At 38.8% G+C, this 25,581-nt stretch overlaps 5 protein-coding genes across 9 annotated transcripts; 2 read left to right on the top strand and 3 right to left on the bottom strand.

The window, feature by feature from the left end:
- The first annotated feature begins 987 nt into the window (after positions 1-987).
- mrps10 (mitochondrial ribosomal protein S10) lies at positions 988-3,502 on the top strand. The gene is made up of 7 exons (XM_044049317.1): positions 988-1,079; positions 1,262-1,305; positions 1,729-1,801; positions 1,896-2,035; positions 2,131-2,239; positions 2,956-3,045; positions 3,156-3,502. The coding sequence occupies exons 1-7, from the start codon at positions 1,008-1,010 to the stop codon at positions 3,234-3,236; spliced, it is 609 nt and encodes a 202-aa protein (XP_043905252.1). The 5' UTR covers positions 988-1,007; the 3' UTR covers positions 3,237-3,502.
- Positions 3,503-3,635: 133 nt separating this feature from the next.
- si:ch211-51e12.7 (uncharacterized protein LOC336335 homolog) lies at positions 3,636-10,918 on the bottom strand. Of its 4 annotated transcripts, none has more exons than XM_044049664.1 (6): positions 10,741-10,918; positions 8,779-8,867; positions 8,024-8,173; positions 7,459-7,602; positions 7,229-7,354; positions 3,636-6,716 (listed from the first exon to the last, which is right to left on the bottom strand). In XM_044049664.1, exons 2-6 carry the CDS (start codon positions 8,865-8,867, stop codon positions 6,626-6,628), a joined length of 600 nt encoding a protein of 199 aa, XP_043905599.1. In that variant the 5' UTR covers positions 10,741-10,918; the 3' UTR covers positions 3,636-6,625. The 4 variants fall into 4 exon arrangements, with proteins under 4 accessions (XP_043905599.1, XP_043905597.1, XP_043905598.1 ...); XM_044049662.1 differs by lacking the exon at positions 10,741-10,918 and adding an exon at positions 9,186-10,734 and having other exon boundaries at positions 3,636-4,452; XM_044049663.1 differs by lacking the exon at positions 10,741-10,918 and adding an exon at positions 9,186-10,734 and having other exon boundaries at positions 3,636-4,476.
- A 269-nt stretch (positions 10,919-11,187) lies between these two features.
- Positions 11,188-12,741, bottom strand: msgn1 (mesogenin 1). The gene has a single exon (XM_044049534.1). The coding sequence runs from the start codon at positions 12,271-12,273 to the stop codon at positions 11,722-11,724; it is 552 nt and encodes a 183-aa protein (XP_043905469.1). The 5' UTR covers positions 12,274-12,741; the 3' UTR covers positions 11,188-11,721.
- A 69-nt stretch (positions 12,742-12,810) lies between these two features.
- LOC122784318 (flap endonuclease GEN homolog 1) lies at positions 12,811-21,412 on the bottom strand. 2 transcript variants are annotated; one of them, XM_044049533.1, is made up of 14 exons: positions 20,919-21,412; positions 20,287-20,485; positions 19,561-19,737; positions 19,158-19,268; positions 19,007-19,080; positions 18,835-18,920; positions 18,399-18,549; positions 17,459-17,495; positions 17,294-17,374; positions 17,075-17,205; positions 16,924-16,985; positions 16,016-16,165; positions 14,097-15,135; positions 12,811-14,045 (listed from the first exon to the last, which is right to left on the bottom strand). In XM_044049533.1, exons 1-14 carry the CDS (start codon positions 21,077-21,079, stop codon positions 13,775-13,777), a joined length of 2,730 nt encoding a protein of 909 aa, XP_043905468.1. In that variant the 5' UTR covers positions 21,080-21,412; the 3' UTR covers positions 12,811-13,774. The 2 variants fall into 2 exon arrangements, with proteins under 2 accessions (XP_043905468.1, XP_043905467.1); XM_044049532.1 differs by having other exon boundaries at positions 12,811-15,135.
- Positions 21,413-21,749: 337 nt separating this feature from the next.
- Positions 21,750-25,581, top strand: ppil6 (peptidylprolyl isomerase (cyclophilin)-like 6). The gene is made up of 8 exons (XM_044049252.1): positions 21,750-21,949; positions 22,045-22,140; positions 23,091-23,279; positions 23,798-23,860; positions 23,960-24,107; positions 24,824-24,883; positions 25,004-25,139; positions 25,234-25,581. The coding sequence occupies exons 1-8, from the start codon at positions 21,872-21,874 to the stop codon at positions 25,343-25,345; spliced, it is 882 nt and encodes a 293-aa protein (XP_043905187.1). The 5' UTR covers positions 21,750-21,871; the 3' UTR covers positions 25,346-25,581.

Raw genomic sequence — 25,581 nt, forward strand, 5'->3', positions numbered from 1 at the left:
TCATCACATCAGTCAGTGCAGTGTTTAAACTTTAAGGCAGAGGTCTTAAACTCGCCACATGTGGACCTCCAACTGATTTCATCTGTGCCCACCACTTGTTTTTGATGTTTATTGATGAATTTTACTTCATAAATGTGTTTTTATGTAAATTATATATTGGTTTTTTTGATAAAAAAATATTTTCAAACAATGTAAAATATTGACGCAAATGTTATTGCTATATCATGATGGAATATTATGCCACTTTTCCACTACGGTACATGGTCCCGGCACAACTCGACTCTACATGGTTTGGTTGGTTTTCCATTATAATATACTACCTCCCCAATTTGATGGATGTCATCACAGAGGGGGGGGGGAAATCACTGAGTAAGATTACGGTTGATGATTCAGATTTAAATGAATAATAATCACAAGTATTACCAGTGTTGTAATGTAACAAAGTACAAATACTTTATACTGTAGCCTACTTAAGTTCAAAATTCACCTATCTGTACTTTACTTAGTTATATTTCTAACAACTTTTACTTTTACTCCACTACATGACCTAAATAAATTGCATACTTAATACATTTCCCTAGTAGTTGTTACTACCATATAAAATCAGAGGAAGAAGAGCTGTTGATGGTCTGTGTGTATACAACACTTTTCTAGTCTTGATGAGCTGCTTTACACTATAGTTTTGCCATGCATCCACTTCAACATGGGGTTAAATATCTTGCTCAAGGACACATATCGACTACTGTAAGACTTTTACTTAAGTAATATTATGAAAAGTGACTTCAACTAATACTAAAGTCTGGTAAGATACTTGTGCTTTTACTCAAGTAGCCCTTTTAGGTACTTTATACAAGACTGTGTATTACAGGGACATCTTTTACAGCACAGCATCACTTTCTATCAGAGATATGGACATTTTCTGCACAGCAGTTGAAGTACTACCTCCCGTCCCCAAGACGGCAGTATTGTGAAGTGGATTCTACTCGAGTCCTTCCGCCTCCAAAAACATGGCTGCTCCCATTGCTCTCAGGCGAGAATTATTTTCTCTGTCACGGATACTCACTGGAATTTCACATCTGGTAAAGTTACCTACACTTTCCTATGTTTTGCACAGCAAGTGCGTAATTACTACGAACCTCACAATTGTTTATGTTGGAAATATTGAACCTAGACTGTGAGTAAATGTAGCACTGCAGCATGGTAGGTCACACAACAAATGTCATCTCTAAATGTCCACTAACATAAGTTCATGTATTTTCAGGGACCGAAACCCTGTTTAAGCCATACGAAATATAATGTAACCAGGTAGGTAACTGCATTTATTATATTTATATGAAATACAATGCTTAGCAAATGTATTAGACTGCTGTACCAGCTGTACCAGCATTGGTAATGATCAAAATCATTTTTAATGTCTCTGTAACGGTTATTACACCAGTATGTGGAATCTCTTTATTGAAATTATAATTATATTATATATATTTTAATGCTAAATATAATTATTATTCTTATCCAAAACATTACTATTTTACAAATAAACAGGAAAAGTAGTAAAGCACATTATTGTTTCTTGATTAAGATGTCACATTATAGTTATTTACTTACAAAAAATTAAGTTTTAAATATGTTTTTTTGACAGTAGGTCAGTAGTATGATGCTTGTACACAAAACCATATGAGCAGTTGTTACAGATGTCTGAACTTTTCTTTCCATGCTCTGTGTCTTCAGGTGCCATCTGCCCCTGAAAGCCAGCACTTCCTACTTCCACACAGCAACGGTGTTCAAATCAACACCTTCGTTGGTAAGTTAACTCACTCGGGCTGTTTTAAACTACTCTCACGTTGAAATATAATTAGGATAATTTCACTCATGTGCTCATGTATTTTTCCTTGCAGATCACCGTCACAGAAGAGCCGGACACACTGTTTCAGAAGGTGTCCATTCTGGTCAAATGTCACGACAGAGCCGTCTTGGACAGCTATGAGTTATTTGCTACCATGGCAGCTAACGAGCTGGGCATCACCATCAGCAAAGTGTAAGTCTAAACAGAGTTAAGCTTAAGTACATAAGCTGTGGTAACTGAATATTAACTGTGTAACCTGATTAATCCTCCCTATTTTTCTGCACCAGTTATGAACCTCCCAAGGCAATAGACAGACTCACACTGCTGAAGTCGATACACATCTTCAAAAAACACAGGGTCCAGTATGAGATGAGGACACACTATCGCTGCATTGAGGTGAGCGGTTTCAGTTGTTGGCATACTGTACATCAGTGGTCTCAAACACGTAGCTCGCAAGCTCCCAGTCCGTGTCCAAGTAGCTCGCCAAAGCGTCCAATAACTGGAACATAAATCTGCTTACATTTTTATTCAATCAAATGCATTGGTTTTTGTTGACCGTATTAACAATTTAATTTAATTTAATTTAATTTAATTTTATTTTATTTTATTTTATTTTATTTTATTTTATTTTATTTTATTTTATTTTATTTTATTTAATTTAATTGTGTGAGATATACTGGAGGTGAATTTAATACCATTTGTGTTTATTGCAAAATGTCAGTTGTGGACAACAACATTTGTAGATGTTCACACAAAACAGGCTTTTTGGGTTGAAATAAACTCTGAGAACTCTAGAGAGCTACTCTAAAAAGTAGCTCTCTAGCAAATTTTAATTTTGTCAAAGTAGCTTTCAGAAGAAAAAAGGTTGGAGACCCCTGCTGTACATGCTCTGCATGAAACTCTGTGCTTATAGTTTTCTTGGGGCTGCTTTAGGCATGTTTTATGAACTCCTATCTTAATGAAAGTACATAATTGTGTCAGATAAATGTATCTAGCTTAATGCCCACCTTTAAATTGGATCTAAGGCTGGCCACTTTCACCAAAATGTATAAAGCTATTATGTAATCTTTACCACAGTATAGTATAATGTATTCCTTTCTCCTGTTTTGTAGTTGTCTCACTTAACAGGTTGCACAGCACAGGCATACCTTGAATATGTCCAGAGGAACCTCCCTGAAGGTGTAGCCATGGAAGTGACAAAGGTACAAAGCACTGCTCTTTTGACTTATTCTAAATAAGAGACAGATTTTACTCGCACTGTGGACTACAAATACATTCATTCATCCATTCTTGGTTCTGTTCGTGTTGTCAGACTGCCATGGAGAAGTGTCCAGATCACATCCTTGAACCCATGTGGAAGGATCACCCCATTGACAACAAGCCCAGCCAGTGAATGAATGTGGTGTGTTGTAGATGCTAACAGGAGGTCTTTTTTCAGACATTTTGGGAAGACATAAAAAAAAAGAGCAATATAATTACACTTGTGTCACAACCTCCCAAATTTCTCACCATAGTAGACACAATGCAACAGAGTCCAGTGTCACCATGTGTCATTTATTTACTCGTGTAAAAGTTGTGTTTTTGTCTTTTGTCTGTGGTGAAACGAGTCAACGTGTAATCAACTGTATGTTTTTTTCCTAATAAATGCATTCAACTTAAGTTCAACTTGAAATGTGATCCATTCCTTGAATTAATAGATTTGTGTTTTCTGCAACTATCTACTATGACATCAGAAAGGGTTCTTATTCTGTATTAACGTTGAATGTAGGACACAAGATACTGCACACAAGACTTATTTTTGTATGTATTTAATGATCATTCAAGAGTTTAAACAATATCAATTGGATTCAACATTATCTTCATTAAACAGTCACAACAACATGCCATGTTCTTTGTGAGCGACTGGTGGCTCATCCTGTCTGACATAACGAAATTATAAAATATATTATTCCTCTTTACTTTAGAATGTTGAGGCCTCGCCCCGCTCCATTCTTGCATTAAACTGAGCTGTCACTTGAGACCGTAGACATTAATGATTAAATAGGTCAACTTATTGTTTTGCTACGGTGTCAATATTTCAAGTTTTTCCTCAGAAATCATATGCTGGGGATTGTGTTTGATTATAAATGTAATCTAGCCGTCATCATTTTCTACCCATGCATGATTTATGTTAAAAAGACCCTACCTTTGGGTTAAGTGTGCAATTGAATTGGCTGTTATAAATTAAAAATCAAGCTCTTTAGAAACTGACTTTTCATGCATGTATCCCCACATGGTCTCTTCAGTAAATAACCATAAGGTGTATTGGCTATTGTCACATTGGTTTCACAGCATCTTGTGTAAAATAAGCCCCAACTCTTTCCAAATTAAAGTTCTTAAATGTCTTATCTACTTGGGTACAACTTGGTACTTCCACCCTGAAAGAGAAAATCTCCAAGAGAAACTCCCCAAGCATCAGAGAAAGATGGGTTTAGGGATCAAGGCACAAGAGGAAGCTCACCTTTCCAAAATGAAGTGCTGGACCTCAGGTGTCACACCACTGTTCAAGGAGGGGAGACATGTGGGCCTGGCGTCCTGGGGCCTGGGAGGTTAACTGTACTGTGTGCCCCCTTCAGGAGACAACAACAGTCGGTCTGTTACAATCAACCAAAGGGAGAAAAGGAGAAGGGACTGCAGAGTCTGAAGAGGTGGCAAAATGTGCTCAAAGTGCTGGAAAGATGGAAAAGGACAGACAGAGGAGGGAGAGTGCAACATCTGTCTGTGGCTCATTTATGGAAAGCCCCAATTTTGTCGTCTGCAGCATATGCGTGGCAAGTGTTGGCCGGTATATCTTTGTACTTTTCATAATTGCAATGGTTTCACTGTATTCACTGGTTATTTGTTATGCATGAGCTTGAGTGAGTGCTCCAGCAAGCGAGAGGGAGTGGCGGAGTTGTGTGTATGGGTGTGTTTTTGATCGGTGTGTATCGGTCATTTTTCAGATAGCAGTCTTACAGTATACAAAAAATGTATATTATAAAATTAATACATACTGATTTTCAGTATGAACCGGTATACCGCCCAGCACTGGTGTGGCTCATTTCATCTTCCTGAATATCAAATCCTAGTTTGTGTATTTTCTTCATTTCATTGTAAAGAAATAAGAATTAATCTAGCTTTCCTTTTTAAATTATTGATGACAGCCACATGCAAAGGAAATCTTTGCGCACACTTGTATATCCTGTATAATTATTGCTTGGGTCCCCTCTGAAATCTAGTTAAAATGACTGGTAATGTCATATAAAGAGTAAGACAATAGGTCAGTCCTTGGTCATATCAGAGTGATTATCCTTTGCAGATGATGGCCTCCTTTTAGACATGCTACCACTGAATTTGGACTGTGAAACTATGTTCAGTCAGACAGTTCAATGCCTCCCAAGCAAAGTAGTTCTGAGTCCTCTGGTCAGATTGACATAGCAGCATACATGTATGGTAACACACTTCTCGGAATAAATTAAATTAAATCTATTCTCTTTCGGCCCTCAGCAATCCTACAGAAATGATCGGATCCACTGGTGTTCATTAAGGGCTCTTGGGCCTCCACACTCATCCAAACAATTCAATATAGTTATAACTATATTTGCATTGATCTTTATGCTCATCTCATCAAGTGTTCTTATCACTTTATTAGCAATTTCCCCCCACAGGGGATCAATGAAGTATTTCTGATTCCGATTCACATGGATCAAATGTTGACTTTAAATTACGAAACACAGTTACTGTGCAACTAAAAACAACATTATTTTTCAGATATTACATATAATGACAACTCTGACTTGTTTGTGAACAAACAAAAAAGAGAAGCTGAGTTTATTTTTTTCTGTTTTATTTTTTTCTTCATGACTATGTCATAAATTGATAGTTCCCAAAACACATTCACAGTTTCACAAAAGTTATGTTAATTACAGTGAGTAACGTATTGACATTTCAAAACACTAAACAGAGTAAGGACTAGTTTGTTATTCTTAACTAAAAGCAAATACTTTACTTTCATTTATAAAATCTATTAGATATATATTTCAGTATAATATTCATTTATAATGCCTTCTCCTTTTTGTCATTACACATTATACTGCAGGAGACAAACAAGAATGTTTCAAACAGCATTACTCATAACTTAAAGGAGCTGCACATTAACAGTATAAAATTAAATACTCATGAATATGTCACAAGTGGAATATTCTCTAATAACTTGAAAATATTTAAGTGTGGAACAATATTCGCTGCACTGCTTGGTGAGGTTGTAAAACAGAACTACAGTATTTCCATGTAACATCAGGAAAAGGTTAGGGAGGTCCGAGTTGTACTAAACTAGTTAACAGTGAAGCTTGAGGGCTGTTGTGCATTCTCTCATTAATTTCCCCCCACCTTTAAATAAACATTGTCACCCATTGTTATTCAAAATTAAGAATGTGGACATTTTCTTAAGGCTCACGGAGAAATCCACGGAACATTTTTCTTAATGTCTTTGAGAACAAATTACCTACAGTATGGACAGGTATAGGTAACAAAATGTCTTTACATTACATTCTGAGGCATTTTATCCGTCTGTGTATCTACTCGGCATTTCACATTTTTCTTTCCTTGCCAGTAGATAATATCAATAATGAGACAATTGGCTAAAGAGTATGTCATAAAGACACTCAGACTTTGTATAACACATAAATCAGGGGTATTTCATTCATTGCACCACTTTAGGCCCCATTAACAAATGCTCAGTTATTGTTTTTAGGGCAGGCTGTGTTAAAAGCGTCGGCCACCAGGGGGCCCTGGCCACCTCTGGCCTCTGCCAGGTGGGGGGTGAGGTGGAGGAGCGACTGGTCCATTGTGGTAGCTGTGTAAAAGGATAAAATCACACATTGGATTCTTGGCTTTGGCCAATAGGGGTACACTCTGATAAGAGCAGCCATCTGAATGATCCCAGTCAGGGACGTCATCCCCTCTTTGAAAGGCAAAATACAGCGAAATGTCTTTTTATTGTTTCACACAGTTACTGTACATGCACTATTTAGTCAACTAAATTAATATCTTTTAACTCAACAACTGTTGTCATAAGCCAATTTAGGCATTATTTAATAATTAGGCAGACGAACTGGGGAGAGATGTGATAATTAAAGTATAGACTTTAAGTTATGATGAGGCTTAAGAGAAAGGAACATGAAAGACCTGCAGTTGTGTCACAACCCTCAGTCTCTTTGCTCGCACTGTACTACATCCAATATGTCTCAAATGCTTCCTAGGTGCATTTTAAATCCAATTAGAAATGTTGAAAGGGTGCAAGCAACGTGTAGAGAATTGTGGCTTGCAAAGCTTTAAGCATGATTTTAATATCCAAAGAGCTCTTACCCTCTCGGGCCATGGGGGTGGAAGTAGTGCAGAGGTCCAGGAGGTGGCAAACCACGTCCTCGAGGGTGATGTGGCCGACCTCTGAAAGCAGGATGACCCGGAGGAGGTGGTGGAAGGGGTCCATGCCTACACACATGTATAAACATAATTTGTGCGCTACCAGATAAAGATGGCCAAAAAACCTTGGGACCCTCTAGATAAGTTATTGTGTGTTCATGAAAGGCAGTTACCTGGTCATGGGTGGGAATGTGCCTCTGTGGTGCATTGGGGGCAGTGGGGGAGGGGGAAGGGGAAGAGGAGGACCCATACACATTGGTCCTCCCTGACCTCGATGACCTCTAAGGTCTGGGTAAGGATGCATCCGCCCCATTCCTCTGCAAGTGAAAGGCACAAAATTACTCTCGCAAGTAAAAGATATTTTTTTTACCCAAATACAGCAAGCAAATAAATCAACATAAGAAAAACATAGTTAAATACATTTTGAATTATTGTTTTTTTTTAACCATACATCTCTGGATTCACAAATACATGTTGCCTCAATGCTCGACATGTTAAACATGATTTGACTGGTTGGCATTTGTGCTGGAATGTTTTGCATGACGTGATTTGTTTGGCTGAAACCCTAACTAATGCTTAGAAAGTTGAGCACTTCTCAACTTCTGCTGCATGGAAAGGTGAGAAAAGTGAAGCAATGGACCCATAATGCAATGAAAATGGTCCTTGATGCTCCCCTATTGAAAGTGAACAAGAAGTGTTTGAATTTAGCTTTTTTCATTTTTTTGATTAACAATTTACCTCCTGGGTGCAAATCCATTCATGGCTCCATCCTTCCTTCCACCCCTCCCTGCTCCTGGTGGACCAAATCCCTTCATCATGCCTCGCCCACCACGCATGCCACCACGATTCATCCATCCCCCTCGACCACGACCTTTGAACCCTCTGCCCCTGTGAACATTTTTAAAAAAGGATAAATGTGAGGCAAATATCATCACTATGCAACAACTCAAGTTTAACCATACAAAATGGTGATGGGGCAAAAGGACACATCCAGATTTCATTTGTTCATAATTTTTAGCAGACCCTTAAAGGATACAGACAATTACCTGCTCTTTACAAACATGTTCAAGTGTAATGAAACCCCCAAACCACTTTTCCCCAGTGAAAACCAGTGGATATGGGCGTACGTTATTTGCTGATCTAGGTACAACTTTTTACAGTTTAGTGTAAATTATTGAAATTATACTGCCTCCCCCTATGTTAAAAGCAGGAGCTGCTGCTCCATCACCTTTCTCTCTCCACCATGTGAAGCAAGGTGTGAGCAGCACCTTGTTAGACAGCTGCAACCCCAAGTCAGATTTCACTACCAGACCACACTCCCTCATTGCTCTGCACTCTCCCTCCTCCTCTCTCTCTAACGCAGGTCTCAGCCCACGTTTTTTACATTTTTTAAAATCAGGCATTAGACAGAGTTAGTTGCAGAAGAGGGGGTTTAGTTACACTTCAAATGCCTATAAAGATAGTATCAAACTGCAAAAACCAAGAGCACAGACCTGAATTTGTTGTCATTTACAGGTTTCTCCAATTCATTTTTGGAAGGTTTTGAGGTTTCTGTTATCGTCTCTCCTTTGTCTCCATCCATCTGAAATGATTCAGGTCAATAATTACAGTGGCAAGCAATTTAGTTAAAAGGAACACACACAAGACATAAACTAAAACATGTGTTTTGCTCTTGTAAGACGAGCAAACATACTCCATAAAAAATAGCAACAGAGGAAAAAACTAGGCAATTTAGCTTTTAAAAATGGCAGTCCAATTCAATCATAATTTGAATTTATGACACAATTTACCATCTGCTACAGATGACTTTAAACACAGTATTGCTCCTTGTCACCTCAAACTGGTTTCTTGACAACCTGGGTTGACTGTACTACAGTAATATGTGAATATAGTAAATCACCTTTGGTGTGTTGCAGAATGGGAGATTGACAGCAGGAATGTGTAACAGCTGTGTAATGCAATCATGTGGGCATGAACCGGAATCTGAAAGGAATGGGTATGGGTTGGGAGAAATTATATGTTTTCCAACATTCAAGAGAGTGTATTTTGGTATTAACATACATGTATTCTTTATCAGAAATTGCTTGAGGCATGTGGCTTTATTGTGTGAAACAAGGTGTTGCTTAAATGTCACCCAGCCGCTTGTGGACACATGAAACCTCAGCATAACACTGAAAACAAGTGACACGTTTGCAAGTTAAGCATGTAGAACTGCATGTCATAGTCAGTCACAACAAAATATTTTATAATCCTACAGGTTAGACCACTAGTGTAAAATGTAGTAAGTGCCAAGGAAACACTGGAGTGTGGAGTGAGTATCTACGTCTGGAAAGTTATACCAGAGAGTTATAAAAGGAAGGTTGGGTGTTAAGTATGAAAATGGAGGAAGATGCATGAAATATGTTTGTTTGAATTAGGGTTATGATTCGATTTTAAGCAAGCACTTTTGCGTTTCCATTCCAACACAATGTTTTTTCTTATTAAAAAACATTTTCCCGCTAAACTGATAAAAACATTCTTACTTCCTGAATTGTTGGCCTAAATGAATAAAAATCTGAAAACTATTTCAATTTGAAATGAACATGATCAAAATCTTAATTCAACTAGAATGTCTGCATTTTCACTTTCCTGACAAATGCTCCTCTCATTTATCTGCCCAAGTGTTGTATATTGTTGAAAGGTTGATATCTTATTTTTAGTGTGTAGCCTTCACTAATAGGGTAAACAATATGCATCTGCAATATTCATTCTAAACACACTTATATGGCCACTACACCTATAAATATACATTTTAAGTGTTTTAATGCCCTTTTGATGTATTTTCCACGTAGTTAAATGGGAAACAGACAATGTAGCATCTAATATTTTTATAAAAAATCTACTTTATATCATTAACATGAAGCTCTACACACCTATAAGGTTGTCCGCCAGTTTGAATTTACATTTTGCACATTTGTTTTGAGTTGAAACGCCATCGCTTTGGATGCATTGTGTATTCGTCTAAGTTTTTACAGTAAATAAGTGTGTGAAGCCAAAGGCACGTCGAGCGTCATGGAAACGATTTATCCTCATCCGTAGAAGCGGCTGGAGGAAGCTGTGTGTAAAACTGTGCGTGAGCTACGTGTACCCGTTTTCACATTCACTTCAAATCTCTCAAATCCACTTCACACTGTTAAACATTAGGGAGCTAATCCCGAGCACAGTTGGCTAAATTACACTGCAAGGCGATTGGGACGAGGCCCCGTCTAATTCCGGGAATTCGCATCGCAGAGCAGACCTCGAATATACTATTCTGTGTTGAAAACAGGTTTTAACACATTAACAGATCCTAAACAATATAAATAAACAGACAAAATTAAGAACAAATATGCAGTTCAACGGCTGTTTTTTAAAAAAAGGGGCGTTCCTGATGTTTAAAAATGCTGGCGTGAACCGTAAAAGGATTGATCACTTACATCACTTGGTGGTGCGGACGAGGTAGCTTTGAATACTCTGTCTAATCCCTAACAAAATATATATATATCATAAATGTAGAAATGTTCATTTACAAAAGTCCGTACAGCTTCTGTTGCCCTTCCACGCTTTGAAATGGCGGCTGTGTGGACATTAGGTCTAAACGCATCCCTGATTGAGATTCCTATGAGGGGAAATGCAATATGTGAAAGTCTCCACCCACCTCGGGAGATACTAGTATCTGATTGGCTGCCTATTGCTGTCATTCAAGTCTGTGAGGTATTCCGAGCATTATGATTGGATGAATGGACTGACGTACCTCCCCGACTGTCAAATGAACACAAACCACAAATTTATTAAAGGTATTCAAGTGGAAAATTGTGAATTATGTAAATAATAAAGGGTTAAACGAGTCTGATATGTCTTATACCTGAAATAAATAGGCAAGCAATTTAATAGTTTGCTGGTCCTTCACAAAAGCAACAATTATTTAATAGCTTTATACAAAACAAAACTTCAAAATATCATACAGCTACTTAATTTCTAATATATATTAAAAGCTTAATCATGGAAATAGTTTATTGTCACTCCCAAACACACATTTAGCATGCACTATGGTGAAATACTACTATCCCATAGATGAGACATAAAAAACAATACTTTAAAAACCCACAACAGACATTATTTGATATATTTTGTTTCATCAGTGCGGTTGCATTTTCATAGCCAACAACATATACATCTTAGTTAACAGCAAACTTAGTTTCCAAACACTTAAATCCCGACAAAGGCAGTCTCGTATACAAAAGAAAATAACTGCCAAGTGCCCGTTAAAAATATTTACATCACATGAAGGGCAAAGAGAAAAAATATTACATGACATTTACTGATTAAGTTAGAATGTGGTACTTTTCATTGGAGATCAAGTCAAGTCCATCAAATGTCCAGTAATGCGGACAACCCCCGTGCGTAAAAGAGCTCCGTTACGCGTGACTCAGGATGTCGGAAAGCTTGTTGATGTATTCGATGGTGTATTTGAGGGTCTGTATCTTGGTGAGGGGCTGGCCTCTTTTGCTGTAGTCCGGCGGCAGGTAGTCCCGGAGCTGGTGCAGAGCCTCAGCAAGACTCCTCATGCGCATCTTCTCCCTCTCGCTGGCCTTCATGCGTCTTTTGGTGGACATCTTGGGCTTGTTCTGCCTTTGCGCAGCCGGAGCCCCCCTGCGTCCTGTGAGGCTAAAAGAGAAATCATTGATCTCTTGATGCCCGCTGGAGTAGCACATCTCCGGCGAGGAACACATGGAGTCTACGGAGGGGGAGTCTGGTGAGGAGGACTGGAGTGCGTCCACATCTTCTCCAAACGCGCTGTCGTCGCTCTTCCACCCGTACAGTAGTTTAGCTGCGACAATCTCCAGGTCCATATTAGAAATACCCCGACACTCTAACGCGTGTTTGCTGGCGAGGATTACATTCAGGGGGATGACAAAGCAGATTCTGAGCAGGAGTTTGGCGAAAGCGTTTTTATATGTGAGCAGCATCTCCGGAGGTTTATGGGTTCACAGCTCAGGCGGAAAAAAGGCGAGTTCAAAGAAAACCTCAAGTGACAAAACGCAACCTTCGCGAAGGACGTCGTTCGTTGTCACTGGGGTGTGAATAAGGCCAAATAGACGGATAATGTGATAGAAAGCAAAATAATTAGATTCCTTATGTGGGAAGTTACTCTTTAAAGTCTGCTCGACGACAATTATCAGTTTGATGTGATCCGTCTAATGAAGGGGTTTCACCTGAGAACTTCACACTTCTCTGACAAGTCAGGCCTGCGTGTGTCCTTAGTCTGGAAATCAGCCACTGGTCAAACTCATTTCTAACCCATTTAAATCCAGTCTGAACCGATTTAGCCTAAAAAAAACACAGTACATCTGAGCAACAGTCATGCCCTTGTCTGTACATATAAACTTATATTATTTTTGCCATGAATTGAACTGAATTTAAATCAAATTGAAATTGAATCTGCACTAATTCAAATCTGGAGTGATATGATTGTTTCCTAAAGAGATGTACCTGTTTGAAGAGTATCATATCTCTCAACTCAAATTTATTTACTGAGCACATTTCAAAAACAAACACATTTCACCAAAGTGCTTTACAGAATAAAAAATCAATAAAAAACACAAAACATTAATAAAGAAATGGTAGAGATATCAAGTGTAAACTTACAAAACTGCTCATAAATTAAAAAGCACTATAAAGTAAGTTGAATTATATGGACTGACTTACATTTCCAGGAATTGTTTTCAGGAAAAATTCAGATTTAAAAGCAAGCCAGCAATGAGACAGAGTTGTTATTTGGGCAGCTGTCACCAAACTCCTGCCAGACCTTTCATGTCTGAAAAGGTGAGTAAGACCTCACTCATGATCAAGGGGAGCCACACTAGAGGGTTGTAAAACCAATGGCTCAGTGTCATCTGCCTGTCAAAGAACAGTGGGAGAAAAATAAGCACATGTGGTGCCATTAAATGACATGTATTACGTAGTAATGTGCTAATATGTAAACCTTTCACCTGTTAGAATCGGGGTGAGAGGAACGTGTAGTGGTAAGTCCAAGTTTGGTGCAAGAAAACGTTAAGGAACTTCTATATTTGAACAGTGTCATTGTTTCTGCATTGACCATGAATCCAGGTCCAGGTTTTCAATCTCAAAACATGTAATCCAAAAATAATCTAATGGTACACCATTATAAAACCCCATGTATCCGATTCTTCATATTAATTAGGAGATTATTAATTTAATAATTTAAAGGTCCAGTGTGTAACATTTAAAATGATCTATTGGCTGAAATTGAATACACTATACAGATTAAGTGTATGATCACTTTACACAGCATTTAATAATTTCCTTTTCAATGACTTAAGTGGTTATATGTTCTATTTCTCCTATGAAAAGCTTATATATCGTCCCTGAGATAAATTGTTTTTAAAAGCAGACAGACATTCACATTCCACTTAAAACATCTTTTCTATTATCACGTGGCAATGGTGTTCACTTCAGGAATTTCAGTCTCAGTCTCTCTGCCAGTGGCAGTGGACTCTCACTACAAATCACTGAATCATCACTATCAAACGCAGCGACAGGTGAAGCTGGCGCTGGAGAGATAACACTTTCATCCGCAAGAGTTGGCGCAACATCCTGGCTTTTGCTTTTAGTCGATACAGATGCGTTTATCTCAACATTTGTACTGTGTCTCTGAGATGCTGGACCTAATATCTGATGACAGTCCGATGGCTTCACTGTTTGTTTGGTTGTTTTCGACCTGAAAACTGGTTTCAAGCGGACGTCTGTAGTTTGTTTGGTTGTTTTCGATCTGAAAACTGGTTTCAAGCGGACGTCTGTAGTGATCTTGTTTATTATAGCCTTCCCCCGAGGTCCACACTGCAGGTTCTCCGTGTCACTGTCCTCACTAGACGAACCCACGCTCAGACACACACTCTTCTTGGTGGCCTGTGGCACTTTTCTGTCTTCATCACTTCGATGAGGGTCAGCATGGCACCTCTGAATTGGGGCAGATGATGACGTGGCTGTTCTGACAAATTTGTATTTCTGAGGAGGCTTTTGAGTGCGATTACATTTTTCCTCAACCTTGCGTTGATCTGGTGCTGCTTGACTGAGAGGGTGAAGTTGTCCATCTGCCTTATTCTGTACACACTGGCTTTTATTAGTCAGAGGTTCTTTTTTGTTGACATCACATGAGTCAGACTTGTAAGCAGAAATGTCTTCAAGAGAAGCTAACTCATAATTTAGTTTCAGGTCTACAGCATTATGTACCTCCTCCTTGATTAAAGTTTTGGCTGCATTCCTAATGATCACCCTGTCCCTGAGGGGACACTCTGTGTAACACAGGTCTGTGGCAGATCTGGAGTCTGCTTGTTTGACGTGACTTGAGGTTTCCCGTTTGGTGTTTTTGTTCTCTGTTCCCTTAAGATCTTCGCCTATGGACACATTTGGCTTGGGCTCAGTGGTGTGGTTTTTAGCCACTTGAGGAGGAGGAGAGGATGTGAAGGACAAGGCATCCCAGTCGATGTCACTCAGGTGCAGAGCATCAATAACAGCAGAGACAGACGGTGAAGCAACAGCCTCCGAGTCCGCACGAGACAGAGGAGTGTTGGGGCAGTCACCCGGACTGTTCTGTTCTTCTCTCGATTTCCTAAAGTGTCTGTGGTTCACGGGAGTGTCCAAAACCACCACTTCTGCCATTTTCACTGTGTTTGAAATGGCTGGGAGCGGCATTTGTGGCTGAGTTGTTGCATTCGTTGAAGAACTCTGAAGGCTCATCTGAGCCAAGAGGTTTGTAATGTCATCAGGTACATCAGATGGCTTCTCCTTTTTACACTTTGCTTTCTTTTCTGTAAAGAAAATTAAGACAGAAACATTTAAAACACACAAAAGCAATAACTAAAGACTTGCTTGAGAGCTTTGCCTCAGAGATAAGTGACTGAACAGTAAATTACCTTGAAAAAAAATATGGATTTCTGTGGATTAAAAGTGTAGGAACATTTTTGACTTTTAAACTAAATATGAAGCCTTATCTTTTGGAGATATTTCAATGCAGAAATGTTACATGTCGTATCTTTAAAGCTATTCTGATTTGTTCAGACTCATTGGTGAGTTGCCTACAGTGGAGCCCTACAGCAGTGTGGCGCAGAGTACAACCTGCATAAAGTGACAGCAAGGCCTGTAAGACACCTCACAGGCTTCATCAAAGCCTTTGGTGTGAACTTGTTGAGCTGCCAAACTCTACATTTTCAGGTGTCAGAGCAGCTGTAATAGACACCTTTGAAAAACAAGTAAATGCTCCAGGTGCCTTTGATCAGAAAAGCCCAGTGTGGGAGTCCTCTAGTCTCTTAGGTTTGTGATACAACGTGAGACGTTATTTACATTTCCTGTCAGCTATGGTTAACTTTTAAGGCCAAAATAGTAGATAAGAAAAGGTCTGAAGGCACATAACACTGACAGATAGGGCTGCAACTAACGATTATCTTCATAGTCGATTAATCTGACAATCTCAAAACTGGAAATGATGTTCTCAGATGTCGTGGCACAAAGAAAACCAGAAAATACACACATTTAAGTAGACAATGAGAAAACTTGTTTTAATACTGAAACCGATGACTCAAACAGCAAAATAGTTGACAATGAATTTCGATTAATAACCAATTCATTGTGTTATTGTTTCAGCCCTACTGACATTGTATTTAAAATGATTATGGCAAATTATTGTCTTACTTTTGGTCTTGTTTTCTTCAGCCAGAGCTTTGTCTCTCAGGTAGCTCTCCACCAGCTCTGGGAAGGCTACACGGAAAAGAGACTCTTCCTCTACTGTCCGTACCTCATGCTGAGCCTCTGCTGCTCGATCCTCAGGAAACACATAATGTTCTGCAGACAAAAAAAAGTAAGAAAAGTATGATCCAATAAGAAAAATGAATGACCACACAAAACGGTGCTGTTACAGAAAAGGTTTAATATCAGAAGTGGCACTTCAAAACACTGCAGTAACTGAAATAAACTTTTTTGCATTTATATATGTAATGTAATCAAGATATTTACAAAAGCTTATGTCACACAAAAGCACTGCATGCATGCAACACGCAATATCTACTCTATGTCATGAGAAGGAGTTATACTTTGTTAAATTGGCAGAAAAGTTTATCATAAATTACAACTAAATATTTGCCTGAGTGTAGATGCTCCGGGATATTTGAACTAACTGCATTTGTAATGAGTGATTTCGGATAAAATATGTTTTTAACATACACATCAATTTCAGCAGTCATGTTATATAAGTGGTGAGGAACCATATGAGTTATGATCTGATCGAGACTTTCTCAGGCCTGTCACGTCAGACAGGCTTGTTAGTGAGGTGGACTTTGATACGACAGATTTCCCAGCCTCTGGAGGAAGCCAGTTTAGCACCTAGTGACTGTTGTGACTGATCTGCCACCTCCGAACTCCACCTCACAGCCAGTCACTAACAGACAACCCGGTGACAAGCAGCCGGTACCCAGCCTCTAATTAACGCAGCAGTTGTGCCACTAAACTCAAAAAAAATAGGATTAAGTTTCCTTAGGAAAACTACAATTAAATTGACAAGATTTTCTGTCCAGAGTGTAATAAAAAATTGATTGTTGACTGACCTGGTGTGCTCCAGATGACTTCAAAGCAAGCGACAGCATTCCTCACTCTTGGTTTCAATATGCTTTTGTAAGAAAACAAATATAATGTGGCAGAATGTCAATTTAGAGACATCTTTGTCGTTAAAATTTGAAATCGAATTTGTAAAACTACCTAATTGGCTGAATCTGGGAGGACATTTCTCTTCCAAATTTCCTGTTCATCAGCTCCGTGTAGGTCATCAGGACTAAAACCTTTTCACTGGTGTAGTGCTTCGGCCACTCCATCTTGTCACAGGCAAATTTCTGAAAACAAACATTTTGTCTCACATTCAGCTGCCCAAGGAGGTAACTGAGCCTGAATCTGAATAAGTAGTTTAAATAAACCAAGTACCTGAATAAGCAGCATATTTGGCTGCCTCCTCTTGAAATGTGACACAGGTTTATCTTTGGAAATCAGAAACTCACTAATGATCTGCAAGATGAAATTTAAATATTAAACACAACTGTATGTATGAAACAATTATAAATTAAGCACAGCAAATGCAAAGATCTGTACCTCTGTGAATGGGAACTGTTGACTTGCCAGTGTTTTCCTGGAAAAAGAAATAAAAATAGTGTGAATTGTGATATTCTCTCTGTTCTATCATGTCATCATGATGACATTTACATATCTTACAGTAAATATTCATAATCAGTCAGTCATCTAACTGCTTTATCCTCCACCAGAGGGTCGCGGGGGGTGCTGTGCCAATCTCAGCTACATCGGGCGATAGGCGGGTTACACCCTAGACCAGGGGTGTCAAACATACGGCCCGGGGGCCAGAACCGGCCCGCCAGAGGGTCCAATCGGCCCACAGGATGAATTTGTTAAAATTTCACACTAATCTAAACGTAATTTTAAATGCTCCAGATACCCGTGACTAAATGTTTGTGCCTTTATAGATCCAGTGTGCTGTGTAAATAGTAAATTTAGGCATGATATTGTTGAAATTGCACTTATTTCTCAAGAAATTTCATGTTTTGTAAAATTATCCTTCAGTAAATATAAAACAAAGGAAAAAAACAAAGGGGTTCTTGTTGTTCATAGGTTATTATGCTATTTTACTATTTTTACTGGTCCGGCCCCCTTGAGATCAAATTGTGCTGTATGTGGCCCCTGAACAAAAATGAGTTTGACACCCCTGCCCTAGACAGTTCACCAGTCCATCGCAGGGCCACGCACAGATAGAGACAAACAGCCATTCACTCTCACACTCACTCCTATGGTCAATTTAGAGTGTCCAATTTACCTAATCCCCACATTGCATGTTTTTGGACTGTGGGAGGAACCCGGAGAGAACCCACGCACACGGGGAGAACACGCAAACTCCATGCAGAAAGGCCCTTGTTCCAACCGGGGGTCGAACCCAGGTCTTCTCGCTGCAAAGCGAGAGTGCTAACCACTACACCACTGTGTGGCCCTAAATATTCATAATAATTAATAGAAATGTACATACTTCCTGATATTTGTCTCAAAAGACGAAGCCTGGCGGGTCTGTTCGTAGCGATGCCAGTCACAAGGACACTGGTAATCAAAATCCTGAGGTTGACAGAACCGCTTACTGTCACAGAGCATGCAGCCGCCGCGCTCATGTGCCTTAGCTGAGCCTTAAAATGATCAGAGGGTAAATCACAACAACAAAATTATTTAACAGGAGGATAAGCACGAGACAGGCAGGGAGGAGAGGAACACATTCGTAAAAGGTTTTAACACATTACCAAAAGTATGGTGAAAAATCAGAGGCATGTTGAAGAATCTCTCATACAAGTGTATATTTTGCCACGATAGGTGAAATTGTTGCTTTTATCAGCCATATGTGAGAAGAGTAGCACCCTACAATGCTTATCAAGTTCATACACAGGGGTCAGAGTTCAAAGAAGGGCACCACTCACCGGGATGTCGACAAACGTGGCAGTGAGGAACCTTCTTTACAACTGCCTCAGACACACCTGCATTAGTCTCCTTCCACTGGATGAACCTCAAGCCATCAGAGAAAAGTTCATCAATGAAAGATAATCTGTTGATCAGCTCACAGGAAAAGAAAATGACATTTTCGTTTCCTACCGCTGCAAAAGAGTCTGTCCTTTCAGGGTCTGGATAAGTTTGAGAGCTTGCTCTTTACCAACACCTGGTATGCCCTTCAGGAAGCATGAACATACACAGTTAAGACTGATAATACACATCATTGACTTTAAGGGTCCTGCTTAGTCTCTACCTTAGGAATATAATCACAGCCAAGGAGGATAGCCAGACCAACCAGGTTCTCTCTGGACAGTTTTAACTCCGCTTGCACACATGATGTCCGATAACAGTCCACCTGAGGGTCCTGGAGGAAAAAGGGAGGAACAACACTGAGCATTGTTGATGGTTTTTAACAATCAAGGCATTGGTAAAATAATAATAAACCCTATGAAACAAATAGAGAGTGTAAGACTGCACTTGAAGTCAATTTAGTTAATTATATGCTATGATCTTTATTTTAAAGCGATTATGTCCTTATACAAACATACTTATGGGTAGTACATTCAATTTCTGCCAATAAACCACCCTAAATGTTACACATCGGACCTTTAAATGAGTTTACACACTGTCTGTGTTTTAGAAAAACTTTCACATACTTTACTGTTCATGTTGAAGTTTCTGTACACAGTTCGAGCGCCATATAGAAATGCGTCACCATCATTGGTGATGCAGCCATCCACCAGGCCCTGTGAATCCAGGTAAGCACACATGGCCTCAGCCTCCCCGGCTGCCGTCACCCAGGGCACACCCAAGTAGTCCAACATCTCTGCACACTACAGAAGCAAAAGACAGACAAGGGCGTGCTTAGTTTTTTTTTTAGAACCATTTTATACACACAAAACAATGACACTATGCACAATGTTATGAAAAGCTGAAGCTCCTATGATGCACCAGTGCAAACTTAACTCCAGGAACACGTCAGTTATGAGTATAAGAATAAAAGTGCAAGTCATTTGGAACAACGGTCTAATATCTCTACTTCCTCTCTAAAGACTGGTCCCACAGTGATGTTAGCACAAGCCACTTATGTATGTTATTGTGCAATTTGTTCTGTACCATTAACCTGCCTCTGGACAAAATGCATGTTTGATAATATTGCAACATATGCTAATTTAGCACATTTACACCTAGGTGTTCATTAATTTGCCTATACTAAAAAACATTAAAAGAGAAATAAACAACATTGTCTTGAGTGCTGCATTCAATTCGTGAGACAGTCGATGAGTTACAGAGTAGTTTGTATTGAGATGTTTGACAATTTGAGCCACAATGGCAAGGAAAATGTATAAATATTTGGTTGTACTAATTAGAGCGACACCAACCTCTCTGAGTACAGCTTTGAAGCGCCCTCTACTGGTGTTTGTTGCAATCTTAGGAGCAGAGGTCTTTTTGAATCCACCAAATCTCATCTCTGTCCTCTTGCTCATGGTTTCTGCTTTAAGTTTGGGGGCTTCTCCTTCCATGACAAAGACGAGCTTCACACCCATTAATGTGAGGGAGGAAACCCTGAAGAATAAATTCCTTCACAGAAAGAAGAGCGTGACACTGGGGAAACAGATATCATGCACTGCAATCACGAAAAGAAACATGTGTGCTCATATATTCGAGGTGTTACGGTACCGGTGCTTGCATTGGACTAAAAAGGTTTTAATTTTTAAAGAATATTTAACGGTAGGAAAATCAGCATACAACTGTACTGAACATTAAGCAGAATCAACCTAAATAAACTAAAAGGTGTGTTAAAATGCGGTCATTTACGTCATTTTTTTTACCTCAGCCGCACGCACCAATACCGTAACACCTTTAATAAATTGGCACTTCTTTTTTTTGCTTCGGCTAGCTTGATTGTGTTTGCCACGGATGTCGGCCACAGTTGGCCGGTTGCGGTACACGAGCACACAGTTTTACACATCTAAACGATAACGAACACTGAATACTGAAAGTAAAACATTACCTCAGATGAGGCTTGGTAACTCTCCCCATCATGGCTTGAACGTGCTGAGCCTCGCACACCCACAAACTCAGATCAACAGCCAGCGTCTTTCCACTCAAACTATACAGTGGCACCGACTCACGAACCGCCTCCACGATCGACCACAAATCGTGAACACCCATAACTTCACCACACGAGCGTATACAGATTTACCAACGACTCAAACGTTAAGAGATAACGCGACTACCTAAACAACACAGAACAGGGAGGACGACGATCTGAAAGCATTCAAACATTGGCGCCATTGGGCCACGTTCCTCTACGTCAACCAGTCTCTGTACTACGTTGTACTGCTAATTGTCACGCCAACGTTATTTGTGGCTATAACGTAAATAAGAACACCAATATAACATTTATACCGTCGACATCTATATGTCAAAATAACGTTTTATCACGAACACAATTTGGAAAAAGTGGAGCGCATTCGAAAAGTCTAAATGCTTAGCTAACCGAGTGACTTGTGCCGGAAGTATCTGAGTGGCACACCAAAATAAGAGTTGTTTTTTGTTTTTGTGTATAAGCTTTATTCAAGTATATAAGCAAACATGGCAAACAAAACAACATCAATGTGCTTGACTTCAACGCCTAACTATGTCAATTTTACTAAATATTGATTAACATACTGGGCATTTGACACTTTCACTCAATTCACTCTGTCACGCACACGACCCACTATATCCCTCCGCCTCCATGGATTACTTTACACCGGTTACTGCAGCCAAGAACTACTTTTAACTTTCGTCGACGTCAACGTCATATTAATGCGCAATCAATTTTTTGTTGCCATGGATACGGGGCTTTTATTTACAGGCTGAAGACGCCCCAAAGAGGAAAGAATAAGGAGACAATAACTGCCGAATACACCAAAGAAGAAGAAGAACTAATTCACTTTCGGCGCTGTTTTTATTTCAGCCATGCGACCAAAACTTGATATAGAAATTGTCGGTTTAATCAAAGACACCAACTTCCATGTTGCCAAATACATCGCTGAGGTAAACGTTTGTTGTCTCCAGTTTCTCATATTTTATGTTTTGTTTTTTAAAATTATTATTATTTATTACTTTTATTTTTTCATTTCACAAAACAGGGACTAAAGCAGGAGTTTCCTAATGCCTTTCTGGACCCAAAGTTTCAACCTCTCCTCGAATTGGAGTGGGACACCTATCTGCACAACAAGAAAAGGGTGAGATGTTTAGTTGCTCTAAAATTATAATAAATAAAATAAAGATTCATATAAAATAGAAGTGGCACTCAACTTGATGCAAAGAGGGTTGTTCTGTTCCTCTAGGATAGTAATGCAATATTATAGTACTTTATATATATAACTTAAAATATATAAATAAATGTAAGAGGCACTTAAATCTAATACACATGTTATTGTAATTTTCTAATATTCATAAAAATGAAGGATACATTGAATTTTAAACATTAAACAAAACACTGTGTTGTGTTTGCTTAGAGTAAAAAACAACAACTTTATGAACATATAATAGGTTTTGTAACAATCTTTAAAATGTTATTGCTTGTTTTCAAGGTTTTAAATGGGCTTTTTATGTGACTCCTGCCAGAGTTACAAGATCCTCACACCAGTTGCTCTTGGATGTTCCTAGAACCAGGTGTAAAACCAGAGGCCTTTTCAATAGCTGCCCAGACCCTAGAAACATTTAAATCCCTCCTGAAAACGCACCACTTCTCCTTGGCATTCAACTCAGGATGAGCTGGACAACTTATTTTATCATATTATATTTCACTATATTTATTTTGTAGCTTGCTTTTTGATTTGTTTTTACCTGTATTTGCCTTGTATTTGTTGTGCGTGTGCAGAAAAAAAAGTGTCCGTTAAATGTGCTCTATAAATAAAGTTGACATTGACATTAAAATAACCATTAATTCATGTGTTAAAAGATAACAATTGAATAACATCAAAAGTGATACATGAGCAAATGCACTTTGTCACCCTGAGCCACTCCATATCAAATGGCTTCATGAGAAATCGTCTGAAATTACCTTGCTCTGAACTGTAACGCCTCACCATCGAGCCGAACCCACCTACACAATGAGACACCGCTGTATACTGTGACATTATGGTTATTCTGAGAGGCTGAATGCTTTGTTCCAACTTTGTGATATAAGAAGCTGCAGGGTGAAGTGTGGCAGTACTCCAGCTGCCTGATGTGCTTCCTGAACGGCCTTCTCATCGGTGACGACAAGCATTTCGCCAGCTGGGCAAAGAGGAACTGGGATTTTGCCGTCAACCAGCCACAGGATTTCTACCAGGCCCTCGCTGAGGACAACTACAAAAAGCACCTCCAGAAAACGAGGGCAAGTCAACACCACAGTCACACAGTTAATTTTTATTTTCTTTTACACATTACAACACAGTAACAATACTGTTTGTATTACTTGCTCACACTCATATTTGTAATATTATAGTAACGTCATCCAATTTTTGTAATAATCACCAACAAATAGCTTGATAATACAATGAAAAATATTTGTAGGACCGTTTATAATACAGTGATTTTTAAAGTTTTAATTCACAAATATATTTGTGTGAAGGTATCACACTGATGGTAGTCTACAGTGATTATAATTATCAGGCTATAAGCTGGATATTGCTTATGGAAATAACATTATTATTGGAATATTATCTCCTTTATATTACTATACTGAAGCTGAAAATTGCATTAGAAATAAGATGGTATTACTATAATATTTCCTCCCTATTACTATACTATTACCATGTTCTTACTGTACTGAAATGTAAAGTGTTACCATTGACTCTTACATAAAATATCTAGTCAGTTATTACTGAATAAAAAACAAATCTTTAATTTTAGCATCAGTTTGTCTACATGGACATTGAGATCGCAGGAGCAGCAGCGGGCAGGTTGTTGTTTGAGGTAATGTGTTTGTCATCACTGTAACTTTTTAAAACCAGGCTTTTAGACTGGTGTTTACAAGACACATTTATTTTCTTTCCTCCTTCTCCTCCTCCTCAGTTGTTCTCAGATATTTGTCCAAAGACCGCAAGAAACTTTGAGGATCTGTGCACAGGGGAGAAAGGACTGACACAGAACAACCTCCCACTCTGCTACAAGGGCTCTGTGTTTCATCGGGTTGTGCCTAATGGCTGGGTGCAAGGTGGAGGTAATGTATACGTCAACATCAGACCTGTTACAACATTATTGCTACTGTAATTAGTATCAGTGTACACAAATACAGGTAACGTGGAAATATAGCCCACCAAATTTTGATATCACCAGATTTATTTGGATCTCTAAGTGGGACAGACAATACACGCCACTCATGGAGATGGATATTTTAGTATTCTGTATAATATGTATATATATAGTGCTTAACAAAGGTATTAGACCACCTGTCATAAACATGAGAAAACATAAATATTTTAGAAATCATTCAAAAACTTGTTGAAAAACTAAAAATAACAAACTGAATTCACCTTTTTATGCCCAAATTTGAGCCGCCTCACTGGGCTTCTTCTCTGAGAAGTCAGAAATGAATCAAGCATCATCATATTCGACCAGGAAAACACATTTTTTCTGTTCATGGATGCAAGTGAATAACTATCATTTGACATCTTAATCAAGAAATAATTATGTGTAATTATAATTATATGTATTATTTGTTAAGCACTGTATATTTATGAGTATCGTGCAGATTGTGTTGATGTTATGATTCATTTAAATGTTAATTTTTTTCCTTTCTGACTTCCATATCTTGTATATATCTTATATAATCTATAATATAATAAAAGCACCTACATCACCACTTGATTATGAGACTGAGGAACTTTGTGACAGAGTGATGTTGTAAAAAGACAGTTGTACTTCTCAATTTCTTAGATACTTCCCCAGACAGCAAAGGTGATGGAGGCGAATCAATCTATGGGCCGATATTCGAAGGTAATAGCATACAAATAACAATCTAAAACTTCCACAAAAACACACTGCGCATGTCATGATGTGTGGATTCATTTGTACTTTCTGTAATTTGACCTTTATTTCTACCCTTTGTTCTTACAGATGAAAGTTTTGCTGTTTCCCACTCAAAGCGGGGCATGCTAGGAATGGCCAATAAGGGTCCGCACAGCAACGGATCACAGTTTTACATCACCCTGCAGCCAACTGTTTGGATGGACAGGACATACGTCGCCTTTGGGTTTGTGTAACACATAATAATGTCAACGCTGTATAATCCTGTGTTTGTGTCCTACGTTATTGCTAATTTCTTCTGTCTTATTTTTCCATTCCAGACAAGTGGTTGAGGGTGTTGATGTCCTAAAGAGAGTGGAGGAGATACCCACTTGCAATGAAAGACCTAAGTATGAATGTAAGATTACAGACTGTGGAGTATTACAGCTGTAAAAACAAATCACTCATAACTGGTGCATTCTTGTTTTTGATGTCATAAAGTAAACAGAACTTTCATATAACGTAAGACACCTGCAGAAAGCATGGTAAAGTGAAAATATTATACTAGAGGTGATTTGCCAGCACAGGGGATTTAAGATTTAAGCTGTTTGGACCTGCTTTTAATAACTCATGTGAAACTAATGTCATATTTTTCAGTTTCACTTTGCCCAGAAACAAAAATGATTATG

The sequence above is a fragment of the Solea senegalensis genome, linkage group LG17 (assembly GCF_019176455.1).
Source record: "Solea senegalensis isolate Sse05_10M linkage group LG17, IFAPA_SoseM_1, whole genome shotgun sequence".
Classification (NCBI taxonomy): domain Eukaryota; kingdom Metazoa; phylum Chordata; class Actinopteri; order Pleuronectiformes; family Soleidae; genus Solea; species Solea senegalensis.